The sequence below is a fragment of the Phyllobates terribilis genome, unplaced genomic scaffold, assembly GCF_046119375.1.
Source record: "Phyllobates terribilis strain yellow unplaced genomic scaffold, ASM4611937v1 Scaffold_9__5_contigs__length_417890890, whole genome shotgun sequence".
NCBI classification, from domain to species: Eukaryota; Metazoa; Chordata; class Amphibia; order Anura; family Dendrobatidae; genus Phyllobates; species Phyllobates terribilis.
In genome coordinates this window covers 59,519,558-59,534,483 of record NW_027362769.1, presented here as the reverse complement: position 1 = coordinate 59,534,483, position 14,926 = coordinate 59,519,558, and the positions used below count along the sequence as shown (strand labels likewise).

Genomic DNA, 14,926 nt, shown 5'->3' with positions numbered 1-14,926 from the left:
GTCCGCTTTACCTTAGCTTGTGTGTAGACAATAGCTGCTATGAAGTATTCCAAATGGCACCCATGAGGAATGGAGGAGATCATGCTCCTCTAACTCTCTACAGCACATCCTCAGAAGCAGCATGGAGGACAACCTACAGCAGTGTAGCTGAGAATCCAACACTACTTATCGGCTGTGTGCCTCAGCCTCTCTATGCAGCTGCTACCCCCTTTTTCCACTTCCCACTCAATATACTTCTATGGGCAGCAGGTAACCTGATGTTAGCTGAGAGATTAATATACTTGACTTTTTAGATTAAATTTGATGTCATGATGTCAGCACTCTGTTGACCTTCTGGCAGTTCTTCTTCCACTCAGTGTTTGACACAAGATGGAGATTTCTATTACAGCATGTGACCAGTGATACGTATAATGGGGGCTAGCTATCTTATTAATAGTCAAGTCAGCCCCTTCTAGGTCACGACTGATACAGAGAAAGAAAAGGGTATTGGTTTTGCTTTAAAAAGGGCGGTCAGCCCCCTTCATACAACATTATTAGTGTTGAGCCACCCCCGTAGTGTTCGGGTTCGGTTCGGTTCGTCGAACACCGGGATGTTCGAGGAACTGTTCGTCGAACTGTTCGTCGAACACCTTAGAACACCGTCGAACACCGTTAAAACCAATGGCAGGCAAACAAAAACACATAGAAACACATAGAAAACACCTTCAAAGGTGTCCAAAAGCTGACAAACTGCTCAGAAGACGCTTTCTTTAAAAAAGCCGGCCGGCAATTCAGCAGCGGCATACACCGGTACCCGACAATTTAGACAAGAAGGAATAGAGCCTCACACATAGATTAGATAGATAGAAACATGTCAGTCACATATATATGAAGTACAGTGACAGTGTTGCTTACTGTACTTGTCATTTAGTGTAAAGGATTTATTAAAAAAAATAATAGTGTTTTCGTGCACCGTCTCTTTAAAAAAGCCGGCCGGCAATTCAGCATCTGTACCCGACAATTTATAACAGACAGAATAGAGCTTCACACATAGATTAGATAGATAGAAACATGTCAGTCACATATATATGAAGTACAGTGATAGTGTTGGTTACTGTACTTGTCATTTAGTATTAAAATAAAGGATTTATTATTAAAAAAAATTAGCGTGGGGTTCCCCTTAATTTTAGTCTCTAGCGGAGGTTAAGCAGACAGCTGGGGCAGATGTTTGAAGCCTGGGAAGGGGGTAATACCCACGGAGTTTCCCAGGCTACTAATATCAGCCCCCAGCTGAATACATAGCCTTTACTAGCTATTAAAATGGGGGACCCCCCCAAAAAAATGACGTGGGGTCCCCCCTAATTTAATAGCTAGCAAAGGCTAGGCAGACAGCTGGGGGCTGATATTAATAGCCCAGGAAGGGTGCCATGAATATTGGCCCCCTCCCAGGCTAGAAACACCAGCCGTCAGCCGCCCCAGAAATGGCGCATTCATAGGATGCGCCAATTCTGGCACTTAGCCTCGCTCTTCCACGCTGCCCTGTGGCGGTGGCAGGGGGTAATAGGGCTGGGGTTGATGTCAGCTTATAATGCCAGCTGACATCAAGCCCAGGTTAGTAATGGAGAGGCGTCTATAAGACACCCCCATTACTAACCCCATAGTCAAAGTTAAAAGAAAACACAAACACCCAGAATAAAGTCCTTTAATTGAAATAAAGACACAATCCTTTATTGTTCTAAATTAAACCATACTTACCATCACGCCCATTCCAGCTGAAGCCAACGATCTCCTGCAATAAAAGAAAAATAATAAAGCAACATCATCCTTACCTTTCCATGGTTCCCACGACAGCTTCAGCTCTGCTACATCGAGATGACAGGCTGGACCGCAGCAGAACGCTGCCATCCAGCCTGTCATCCCGCAGACACTGAGAAGCGCAGGCATGCTTGCGCTCTGCAGTGTCTGGCTGTGACGGCATAAAGATGAGACGAGTTCATGTCCAATGAACTCGGCGCACCTCATGCACGTCACTGACAGCGTGGGAAAATTCTCACGCTGAAGCGCTGAGTGCAGGAGAATTCTCCCACGCTGTCAGTGACGTGCATAAGGTGAGCTCATGTCCAATGAACTCAGCTCACCTCCTGCACGTCACTGACAGCGTGGGAGAATTCTCCTGCACTCAGCGCTTCAGTGTGAGAATTCTCCCACGCTGAAGCGCTGAGTGCAGGAGAATTTTCCCACGCTGTCAGTGACGTGCATGAGGTGAGCCGAGTTCATTGGACATTAACTCGGCTCATCTGGATGCCCTCACAGAGAGACACTGTGGAGCGCAAGCAAGCCTGCGCTTCTCAGTGTCTGCGGGATGACAGGCTGGATGGCAGCGTTCTGCTGCGGTCCAGCCTGTCATCTCGATGTAGCAGAGCTGAAGCTGTCATGGGAACCATGGAAAGGTAAGGATGATGTTGCTTTATTATTTTTCTTTTATTTCAGGAGATCGTTGGCTTCAGCTGGAATGGGCGTGACGGTAAGTATGGTTTAATTTAGAACAATAAAGAATTGTGTGTTTATTTCAATTAAAGGACTTTTTTCTGGGTGTTGTGTTTTTTTTAAATACTTTACTAGAAATTCATGGTGGTCATGTCTAATATTGGCGTGACCCCATGAATTTTGGGCTTAGGGCCAGCTGATAATGCCAAGCTGGCCCTAACCCCTTTATTACCCAGTGAGCCACCGCATCAGGGCCCTGGATGAGTTGGGTACAGCGCCAGAAGATGGCGCTTCTATGAACGCGCCATTTTCCGGGGTGGCTGCGGACTGCAATTTGCAGCGGGGGGGGGGGGCCCAGAAAGCTTGGGCCTCCCTGCGCTGCGGATTCCAGCCCCCAGCTGCCTAGTTGTACCTGGCTGGACACAAAAACAGGGCGAAGCCCCACGTCAATTTTCTTTAAATTATTTCATGAAATAATTAAGAAAAAAAGGGCTTCCCTATATTGTTGTGTCCGGCCAGGTACAAATAGGCAGCTGGTGGTTGGGGGCAGCCCGTTCCTGCCTGCTGCACCTGACTGGACACAAATATAGTGCGAAGCCCCACGTCAATTTTTTTTTAATTATTTCATGAATTTCCTGAAATAATTTAAAAAAATTGAAGTGGGGCTTCGCAGTATATTTGTGTCCAGCCAGGTACAGCAGGCAGGAATGGGCTGCCCCCAACCACCAGCTGCCTATTTGTACCTGGCCGGACACAACAATATAGGGAAGGCCTTTTTTTCTTAATTATTTCATGAATTTCATGAAATAATTAAAAAAAAAATACGTGGGGCTTCGCCCTATTTTTGTGTCCAGCCAGGTACAACTAGGCAGCTGGGGGCTGGAATCTGCAGCGCAGGGAGGCCCAAGCTTTCTGGCCCCCCCCGCTGCAAATTGCAGTCCGCAGCCACCCCGGAAAATGGCGCGTTCATAGAAGCGCCATCTTCTGGCGCTGTACCCAACTCATCCAGGGCCCTGGTGCGGTGGCTCACTGGGTAATAAAGGGGTTAGGGCCAGCTTGGTATTATCAGCTGGCCCCAAGCCCAAAATTCATGGGGTCACGCCAGTATTAGACATGACCGCCATGAATTTCTAGTAAAGTATTTAAAAAAAACACAACACCCAGAATAAAGTCCTTTAATTGAAATAAACACACAATTCTTTATTGTTCTAAATTAAACTATACTTACCATCACGCCCATTCCAGCTGAAGCTAACGATCTCCTGCAATAAAAGAAAAATAATAAACCAACCTCATCCTTACCTTTCCATGGTTCCCACGACAGCTTCAGCTCTGCTACATCGAGATGACAGGCTGGATCGCAGCAGAACGCTGCCATCCAGCCTGTTATCCCGTAGACACTGAGAAGAGCAGGCATGCTTGCGCTCCTCAGTGTCTCCCTGTGACGGCATCCAGATGAGCCGAGGTCATGTCCAATGAACTCGGCTCACCTCATGCACGTCACTGACAGCGTGGGAAAATTCTCACGCTGAAGTGCTGAGTGCAGGAGAATTCTCCCACGCTGTCAGTGACGTGCATGAGGTGAGCTCATGTCCAATGAACTCAGCTCACCTCATGCACCTCACTGACAGCGTGGGAAAATTCTCCTGCACTCAGCGCTTCAGCGTGAGAATTCTCCCACGCTGTAAGTGACGTGCATGAGGTGAGCCGAGTTCATTGGACATGACCTCGGCTCATCTTTATGCCGTCACAGTCAGACACTGCAGAGCGCAAGCATGCCTGTGCTTCTCAGTGTCTGCCGCATGGCAAGCTGGATGGCAGCGTTCTGCTGCCATCCAGCCTGTCATGTGAATGTAGCAGAGCTGAAGCTGTCGTGGGAACCATGGAAAGGTAAGGATGATGTTGCTTTATTATTTTACTTTTATTGCAGGAGATCGTTGGCTTCAGCTGGAATGGGCGTGACCGTAAGTATGGTTTAATTTAGAACAATAAAGGATTGTGTGTTTATTTCAATTAAAGGACTTTATTCTGGGTGTTTGTGTTTTTTTTAACTTTCACTATGGGGTTAGTAATGGGGGTGTCTTATAGACGCCTCTCCATTACTAACCTGGGCTTGATGTCAGCTGGCATTATAAGCCGACATCAACCCCAGCACTATTACCCCCTGCCACCGCACCAGGGCAGCGTGGAAGAGCGAGGCTAAGTGCCAGAATTGGCGCATCCTATGAATGCGCCATTTCTGGGGCGGCTGACGGCTGGTGTTTCTAGCCTGGGAGGGGGCCAATATTCATGGCTCCCTTCCTGGGCTATTAATATCAGCCCCCAGCTGTCTGCCTAGCCTTTGCTAGCTATTAAATTAGGGGGGACCCCACGTCATTTTTTTGGGGGGGTCCCCCATTTTAATAGCTAGTAAAGGCTATGTATTCAGCTGGGGGCTGATATTAGTAGCCTGGGAAGCTCCGTGGGTATTACCCCCTTCCCAGGCTTCAAACATCTGCCCCAGCTGTCTGCTTAACCTCCGCTAGAGCCTAAAATTAAGGGGAACCCCACGCCAATTTTTTTAATAATAAATCCTTTATTTTAATACTAAATGACAAGTACAGTAACCAACACTATCACTGTACTTCATATATATGTGACTGACATGTTTCTATCTATCTAATCTATGTGTGAAGCTCTATTCTGTCTGTTATAAATTGTCGGGTACAGATGCTGAATTGCCGGCCGGCTTTCTTAAAGAGACGGTGCATGAAAACACTATTATTTTTTTTAATAAATCCTTTACACTAAATGACAAGTACAGTAAGCAACACTGTCACTGTACTTCATATATATGTGACGGACATGTTTCTATCTATCTAATCTATGTGTGATTCTCTATTCCTTCTATTCTAAATTGTTGGGTACCGCTGCTGAATTGCCGGCCGGCTTTTTTAAAGAGACGGTGCATGAAAACACTATTATTTTTTTTGATAAATCCTTTACACTAAATGACAAGTACAGTAAGCAGCACTTTCACTGTACTTCATATCTATGTGTGAAGCTCTATTCTTTCGGTTCTAAATTGTCGGGTACCGGTGTATGCCGCTGCTGAATTGCCGGCTTTTCATGTTTCACTGTGAGCACTGTTCCCATCGATTTGGGCAATCACTGTAATGCCACAACCACCATGGCTGTGGCATTACAGTGAGTGGCAGACAATCCCTGCATGATTGGTGCTCAAAATAGCGCCAGACATGCAGGACACGCTTTTGGTGCACGAACAGTTATCGAACATAACCTCGAACAGCCGAATTTTTTGCAAATCGTTCGGGTTCGTCGAACAACTCGAACACCGCCCAAAACAGCTCGAATTTGAGATTGGCGAACAGTTCTAGTCGAACACCGCTCATCTCTAAACATTATATAATTTGAAGCACAATGCAACATAAGTTTTTGCTGGACAGCTCCTACTGTCACCTAATTTTGAAGGTATTTTTCATATTATTATCATTATACCTGCCCTCAATATTCTTGCCCACTTTTTACATATTGGTCACAGTGTGCTTCAGTCAATTGAGAATACCACAGTTTGACACTTGTTTAGTTTGTTAAATTTCCTAAAATCTGATTTTTACAGTTGAAATCAATATTAAAAACACATCAGGTAAAGAGATTGAAGTGTGCTATTTTAGTAAGAGGCTTAAGTGCTAAAAGGATTACGGATCGGAGAAATGATTCTAAGAAGAATTGTAATTAAGTGGCTGTAATTAGCAAAGCAAGTTAGATCTGATTACTATTCATAAAATATGTCTGATTGGTGTATTAGGCTATATATACAAAGTACCTTGCTGCAATCACAAAGTCAGTGTCCAATTCATGCTGCCCGTGGTTTGGGCAGCATGACTCTAACAGGTTACATTTATGGGGATGGGTGGACTGTAAGAAATTTGATGTGAAACTGGAAGAAATGGTAACACCTGATCTCTAACATTCACACTCCAGGTCTAGATTGCCCCACAAGTAAACCATCTCTGGAAAAATAGTTTCAGAAGACGGATTTTTTCTAAATTTATGAAGGCTTTAAAACTATTTTCTCTTGCAGACACAGTAAAAAAAAAAGCCGAGCAAGTTTCCAACACACAAGTTGGCATCTGGAACTATAGGTTGGTCCTCAAATTTGGAACATGTTTGTACTATTTTAACCAGTTCAAGACCAAGCTATTTTACCCTGTTTGTGACTAGGCACATTATGGGTATTTTGCAGGTAGTTTAAAGGGGTATTCCAATCTCCAAGATCCTATCCCAGTATGTAGTAGGTGTAATAATAATAATATTAGCAAATACCTACAATTAGAAATGTTGTATAGTATTTTTGTTTCGCTATGTCTCTTTCCTCATGTGCAGGCATTGCAGGACCTTAGGTATCCATAGTTACATCCACTGATAAAAGAGACAGTTGGCTAGCTGCTAGTGGTCGTAATCGTGGATACCTAAGGTCCTGTATTGCCTGCACATGAGGTAAGTGGCATAGCGAATCAGAAATACTATACTACTTTTCTAATTGGAGGTATTTGCTAATATTATTATTATTACACCTACTACATATTGGGATAGGATCTTGGAGATGGGAATACCCCTTTAAAGTGCTATAAAAAAAATTCTTGATCGGATATTTAAATAATGTTTGCATTCTTTTTGTGAGGGCCCCGATTTGTATGTAATTTTCATACACTTTTTATTTTATTGTCAATATCAAACTGTTTTTCACAATTTATTAATTTGTTTTACACCCAAAAATGACCACTAAAATACCTTTTAAAATGTTATTCTCTCTCCGTGACAAGTATTTTTATATTTCGGACACATGTTTTTTTAATCACAGGGGATGGAGCTAGTAACAGTGATTTGAATTGACAGCAAGTTTTTTTGGGTTATTTTTATCCCCTGCATTTCAACATTTAAATACTTTTTTATTTTATCTAATTTCCCCTGTAACTGGGGATGGCAGATTAGCCCAAGTCACAGGGCAAAGTTAGCCCCCTGGCTACATAGCAGAGCTGACTGGGTCTCCAATGATCTAGCAGCTCCTGCTCCATCCCTACAACCAGTAATCATGGGATTACTGAGCCCAAAGAAGAAAGCGATGTCAATGCTTCACATAGTTTATGCACAGTTTTTGTTCAGCGGTGTACATACAATGATCAGGAATGTAGAGACTGTAATAAACCCTCTTAGCTTGACTCCCCATTGACAAGGCAATGTTTAACAGTCGGCTCCCCAATCATGCAGCTGCTATTTTATGCAGTGACATTTTAGAACCTCATTGCAGAGTATAATGTGGACTGCCCGGATGTTTAAAGGCTTTGGGCGGTCTGTAAGAAGTTAAGGAGCCCACAACGACCCATGAAACTTCTACCACCCATCCCACTACTGCTTTCCTGTCCCCAGCTCTTTCTCTTTATAACATACTTTTAATGGTTTATTGTTTAAAAATGTTTTAAGGTGACATCATAACTATGTCATTGGAGAGTTTGCCTTCTCCAGTCATTGCATATAACCCTTTCGTCACACTATTCTATTGGTTGATGAGGCACTTTTCATCCATCTCTATTACATGCTAGACCACTATGGTTTTGTCAAGTAGGACAGAAAAGGCAATTGGTCCTTTTCCCCGTCCTGCTCTCTCTTTGACCCTTGGGCCAATTTTCACCTATTGCTAACAATAGGTTACCTCTGGAGATTGGGAGAAAAAAAAGCATGGGGCTAACCAAGGAGGGTGTCTTCTTTCTCCAAGGGGCACAAAGCCTCAAAAATTGCCTGTCTCTATGGTATGTATCTCTTTGAATTTACATAAAAATATCTTTGTGCCCTGTATTTCACATTTCCTAAATCATATATGTCAAAACTAAAAGTAAAAACATTGTCTTGAAGTTCCATCCTCCACAAATTAAAACTGCTTATGGTGCACATACCATTCTAATATGTCCAGGAAATATCCCCATCCTCATTCTCTGTAATTAGACATTCAAATTTTCCTGTTTATTAGCATTCTACCAGAACTACAGGAACTAGAACTTACTTTTCCTAATTTCCCAGCCCGCATTGCCGTTGTCCAACGGCTTGCCCATTCCAAACTGAAAGCATGTGTTTCTTAGTTATGCCTATATGCAGTTTGAGTGGAGAAGTGGGACAACATCCCCACTACCCCCTCTTACACACACTTCCTGTAATTTCTTTTGGTATCTCTGCTGCTAGATAAAATTACACTTGACAAAGGAAAGAAAAAGTTAGAAAGAAGATACCAAGTGTCCGGCCCTTTTGGAGTGATTTTTCTGGCTGAAAATGAAATTTTGGGTTTGGAAATACTTTACAATGTTGTTAATCATAGCACTGACCCTTAGATTGTCTTTAAAACAAAAACATAAGGCTGACACCATTAAAACATCAATCTAGGGTTTATACCAGAAAAAGCAGAATGTGTCAATTAGCACTGCACGTACCTTCAGCACTGTGATGTTCCAGGCGAAGCTCTCTATAGCTTTGCTCAGTTTTCTGCCTTTCAGCCCTTCCTTTGCCCCTAGACTGTGCAGTTCCTCGTGAAATTCCATCCCTACGTAAAGCAAAGACAAGAAAGGAAAGTCTACAGTGTACAGGGGAAAACCATACACTATTTGTGGAGCTAGACAAAAGAACTGTGTTGTCTAGACACTTCTCCCTCCAACAGATTATTATATCTCTTATTAATCAGGTTATTGCACATCTTTGCACTTTTTATGACCGAGTGGGATAATTTGTCAATGGACAAAGCTTGTAAATATACAAAAATGCATGAAACAGCGTAAAATTATCATCTCCAAATGATTAAAATAATTTGCCATCACAACTTTTTTGTGTTAAAAGTTTTTAACGAGCAATAGAAATGGTAAAAACAATATCTGAATTTATATTTATCTCATTTTCATCTGTGCTCTTCTCCTTGCTAAATAAGGGATGACAATATGACTGCAAGATCAAGTTTAATTTGCAGTCTGTTACCATGGAGACACACAGCTCTGCGTAAATGCTGAAGACACAAAAATCTAGCAAATTTTTAATTAAGACTAGAGTACTTGCAATATTTATTTAATTTTAAATTTTAGATGCTTTAAAATAAAGTGATGGTGGACATAGCCTTAACCTGATTTCAAGGCAAAAAAAAATCACAAGACCCATTCATGCAGAGCAAGTTTTACCAGGCTTTAATCTGGCTTCATGTACAAGACATTAACCCCTTCATGACTGGAGCATTTTCCGTTGTTTGCGTTTTCGTCTTTTGCTCCCCTTGTTCCCAGAGCCAGAACTTTTTTATTTTTCGGTCAATATGGCCATGTGAGTGCTTGTTTTTTGCGGGACGAGTTGTACTTTTGAACAACATCACTGGTTTCACCATATCGTGTACAGGAAAACGGGAAAAAAATGTCAAGTGGGGTGAAATTGCAAAAAAAGTGCAATTCCACAGTTGTTTTTTGTTTTGTTTTTTTACCACGTTCACTAAACGCTAAAACTGACCTGCCATTATTATTCAGGTCATTACGAGTTCTTAGACACCAAACATGTACAGGTTCTTTTTTATTTAAGTGGTGAAAAAAAATCCAGAGTTTGCTAAAAAAAAATGGCGCCATTTTTCCGAGACCCGTAGCACCTCCAATTTTCGTGATCTGGTGCCGGGTGAGGGCTTATTTTTTGCACGCCACGCTGACGTTTTTATTGATACTTACCATTATTATTAATCAATGATTAATACCATTTTGGGGTAGATTCGATGTTTTGATCGCCCGTTATTGAATTTTATTGCAATGTTGCAATGATCAAGAAAACATAATTCTGGCGTTTAGAATTCTTTTTCTCATTACACCGTTTACCGATCGGATTAATTATTTTTTTATATTAATAGATGGCACGTTCAGAATCGCCCTAATACCAAATACAGGTGCATCTCACAAAATCAGAATATCACCACTTATTTCAGTTCTTCAATACAAAAAGTGAAACTCATATTATATAGAGTCATTACAAACAAAATGATCTATTTCAAGAGATAGAAAGAAATAGATCACTCTGTTTGTAATGACTCTATATAATATATGGAGTTTCACCTTTTGTATTGAAGAACTGAAATAAATTAACTTTTTCATGATATTCTAATTTTGTGAGATGCACCTGTGTGTGTATATATTTTTTTTTATTGTTTTATTTTGAATGGGACAAAAGAGGTGATTTAAACTTTTATATATATATATTTTTTTTTATATTTTTAAAAACTTTTTTTTACACTTTTTGCATGCTTCAATAGTCTCCATAGGAGACTAGAAGCAGCACTTGTCCGATTGCCTGTGTGTAGCAAATTTGCTCACTTGCTATTGCTCATAGCAATCTGGCAATTACAACCACAAGGGTCTTCAGCAGACCCCGGATTGTCATGCCAACCCATTGGTGACTCGCGATCACGTGACGGGGTAAGTGACACGTATCCGGTTTGAGCAAGTTAAATGCCGCCATTTAACTAGTTAACAGCCGCAGGTGGATTGCAATTCCACCTGCGGCTTTTGCGGGCACATGTCAGCTGTACACATCAGCTAACATGTGCCCGAAAAAGTGTGGGCACAGCGCCAGAGCCCAGGATGAACAGAGGGCTATGACGTGGTGCGTACTATCACATACCATGTCATAAAGGGGTTAAGCATGACATTTTTGATTTTTAGATGTAAAAAAAAAAATGGGGTCATACCTGTTTTCTGACACTGCAATATCTTCTCATGGATTACATCTGCTGCCTCGATCAAAGACCGGCTCTCTTGTATCATCTGTGAGTCCAAACAAACATACAAACAGGTAAATCATTGTGGACATTATCCTCCCAGAAATGCAGTAAGATGGCCAAGGGATTCTTGAGAATTGGGATAGCAACAGGTGGATGTATTACAATAATCCTCATGGCAATCTAATCTTCCTTTTCAGGTGTACATACAAACGCCCCTATTTATCAAAGCAATTCTGTCAGAATTTTGGCATAAATTGCTTTAAAGAAAAAAAAAAAAAGCGCTAAATTTTGGCGTAACTCAGAGTTGTGAAAAAAATTTTGCGACTTTTGACAGTTTTACGCCAGTTTCAGCTCTGCCAAAATGGATGGAGCTAGGGAGGGATGGGGGCGTGATGCCACAGCAGGTCTAATTCATGACGAGCTGTGCTGCACCTTATGCTAGAAATCTTACTCCAGTCAAAGACTGGAGCATAGAGGAACACACCACTGGTTAGATGCTCCGGATTCCTTAACGAATCAGGAGCATCTGACTGCAACATGCCCCCTCTTCAAGAGTGGAGAGGGGAGGAAACAAAAGAGAGTACAGGATTGCAGCTGCTGCATTCTGTGAGGGAAAACACTTCCTTGCTTGTTTAGAATGTCTTACCTCTCAGGAAGAATAAGGAACATCTTTTTTTTAACAAATTCAATTGTGAAACTTACTATTATTCCAAAATCCATTGATGAAAATGTACTTTGTGGGAAAACCCCTTTAACATTCAATGTTTTTGAAGCCTTATTCCTCCTTTTTTCTAAGTCAGGCAATCATCCTGTCAAAAATGTTGTGATCTATTTCTAATCTGGTGGGGTACACTGTGAGCAGAAAGTTATTTCTTAGGTTTCTGCTCTGTGATTCATAGCCCTCATCCTCTGTGCGTTTGTTCCTAATCTGCTTCAAGTGGCTGAAAAATTATTAGATTTCCAACCCTTATAAGTAACGTGCCCTTTTAAAATCAGGGTGTCATGGCTCAGTTTGAGAATTCGATCCGGTGACCTGTTGCTGTGTGGTTCGTTCTTCTGTCTACTGTCTACTAAGGCTATGTTCACATCTTGCGTTTTTGCAGCGTTTTTTTTCTTTGCAAATTTTAAGCTGTGGTTTACAGTACCAGCAAAGTCTACAAGATTTCAGAACTCTCATACACACACATTGTTTTTTTTTCCTGATTGTTATGTCAAAAGAGCTGCGCTTTTGCATGTCACTTCGTTCAGCATTTTTTTACCCAGTGAAAGCAATGGGAAGTGCAAAAACCGCAGATATCAGGTTTTGCTGCATTTTTGGTACCAAAACCTGAGGAAGTTGAATCATGTTTTTTTTCATGCACTAAACTTTATCAGCATGCAAGAGACAAATGTACCCTGACAAAAACGCAGTAAAAAAAGCTGCAAAAACTCATCAAAAGCTGCTTTCTTTACGCTGCTTCTTTACTGCCAAGAGAGCAGGTTCTGCCTGCGGAAAAATACGCAGCAAAAACGCAATGTATGAACATAGCCTTAGGTTTCTGGGAGGTTACTTGTTCCTTTTATGTTGGATCTCCTTAGTTTTCCCTCTCTACCTACCCTTTATGAACGTGTTTTTAGTTTCTCATCGTGGATTTTCGTATCCGTCTTCACACTTTCCCCTCCCCTTGTTGGCAGTGTGTTACGGCCTCCTCTCTGGTTCATCAGGAGGTCCAAGAAACCCCTTGATGGCCTTTTAGGGAGTTAGGTCAGAGGCGGTGATTTTAGTTATGCGGCTAGGGCCTTTGTAGTCTGTACAGGGACCAACTGGGTGTAGGGGCAGTGTATCCCTGTGGTAGAACTTCCCTTTTTCTGTTACCCGTGTGTGAAAGAGTGTACACGTCCATAACATAGGGTAACTATTGCTGTCAACCTTAAAAAAATAAAAAAAAAAATAAAACTTTTTTGCTTTAATTTTACCTTGACAATTAAATGCAATAAGATCTATGTACTCGATATGTACAGTGGAAACCACACGTGAAAATGTCAGTACCCAGTCATTATTGTTGAGATGTGATATGCATGTTCCATTGAATTATTCCAAATGAAAATCAAATTATCTACGTATCTCTTATAGAAAATGACGTGGTCTTACCATGTACTGATTTTGTGAATGAATAAATGAAGGAATTTGTCCTCAAACCTGCCCATGTATAGGTTTGCATAACTAGGTGTGTCTACCTATTATTACCTAACCTAGCATGGCTTTCTTTTTCCATCTCCTTCAGGTATTTAAATGCCAGAGATTTACTGTTTTACCATGTCTCTACCACTTGATAAAATGACCTCTGTGGAGCTTTGAAATGTGTTCTGTTTTGGATATACTACATCAAAGAACTTTCATTGGATTTTGACTACAATCTGCACCCTTTATTGCGACTATTATCTGTCCACGATTTTAAGGGACGTCGCATCTAGGCGCCCTATTCTCCATACCATTTCATATCTGTTGTTTTTTAAAGTTGAAGGTAGACATAAATCCATCAAGTTCAACCTATAGCCTAACATTTCTCCCAGCTTCGTGTGGCATGACCAAGGTGTGGGACAAGGACAGTGACTACATAATGGATTACCATATATATATTTGTCCACACTGGAGTTGTACCCATCATAGCAAGTAAAGTGAGCACCCACCTTTTCCATTACTCTTATTGTACTGTCCAAACATATTGACCCTATATGCGCCTTTCTTTTTCGTTCATTTTGCATGCCCTCCTAAAATACCATTTACAGACCCACCCAAAAGGCTGTGTTCAAGTCACACGTAAACATTTACAGCCAAGACTTGTCATTTACAATTGATTTACATTGGAAATAGACAAGATTCTGAGATACGAGACACTCTCGTCCTACCTACACTTTTAATGTTAGGAAACATATGATATTTTATCAACTAAAATGGACTTTGTAGCTGATATTAGAGATAATGTTAAAATATTTAGATAAAAAGCCAAAATGAAAATAGAACAGACTTCCGTGGAAAATTCCAAGAAGCATGATTGCTAGGAATGCTTGTTCTTTTGAAAAATCAAATAGTTCTCCACTCCACAGGAGCTGCCCCGCAGGCTTTGGTATAAGCACTTTGCTTTGTTATAGTAAGGATCTTAAGGTGCTGAAGCCTCTGAAAGCAGCTCCTGCGGAGATTTCAAGGACTCGCATAGTGACAGGATACAATACTGATTAGGACGCTTAGTAATTTATAGTTATATTAAAATACAAGCGAAAGTTAAAAGAAAGCTGTTGAATAAAGAAACAATGTTCGTTCTTCTTGATCACACTCATTGCTTTTATAGATGCAAAGTTGTCACTTTTTGTATTGAAGAACTGAAATCAACTAACTTTTTGATGATATTCTAATTTTGTGAGATGCACCTGTACACTGCAATGTCAAAACAACTTGTTGTGCATATGTTTAGTCTTTGAAAAACCTGAAGCTAATTAAAAATGCTCAAAAGAATGAATGTATGAGCAGCAATTCGTTATTCAAGCCTCTTTTTTTAGGGATTTTTTTGTAAGTGTTTTTGGAGCTCCGTACACTAAAAGCAACTGACTGTTTCAGTAAAAAATAATGGATGGCATAATAAAGCCCTCTCATATCACTGCTGTTAAATTGATTCTCTATGGTTTTAAGCGCAGAATCCT

The 14,926-nt window shown here is 41.1% G+C and overlaps 1 protein-coding gene across 2 annotated transcripts in view; it reads right to left on the bottom strand.

The window, feature by feature from the left end:
• Window positions 1–14,926, bottom strand: part of PLCL1 (phospholipase C like 1 (inactive)) — a 397,791-nt gene that overhangs the window by 82,426 nt on the left and 300,439 nt on the right. For both annotated transcript variants that reach the window (XM_073646527.1, XM_073646528.1), the window contains exons 4-5: window positions 11,216–11,291; window positions 8,949–9,058 (exon numbers count right to left, since the gene is read on the bottom strand). In XM_073646527.1, the coding sequence (XP_073502628.1) occupies window positions 8,949–9,058; window positions 11,216–11,291 (186 nt within the window). The remainder of the gene's footprint in view (window positions 1–8,948; window positions 9,059–11,215; window positions 11,292–14,926) is intronic.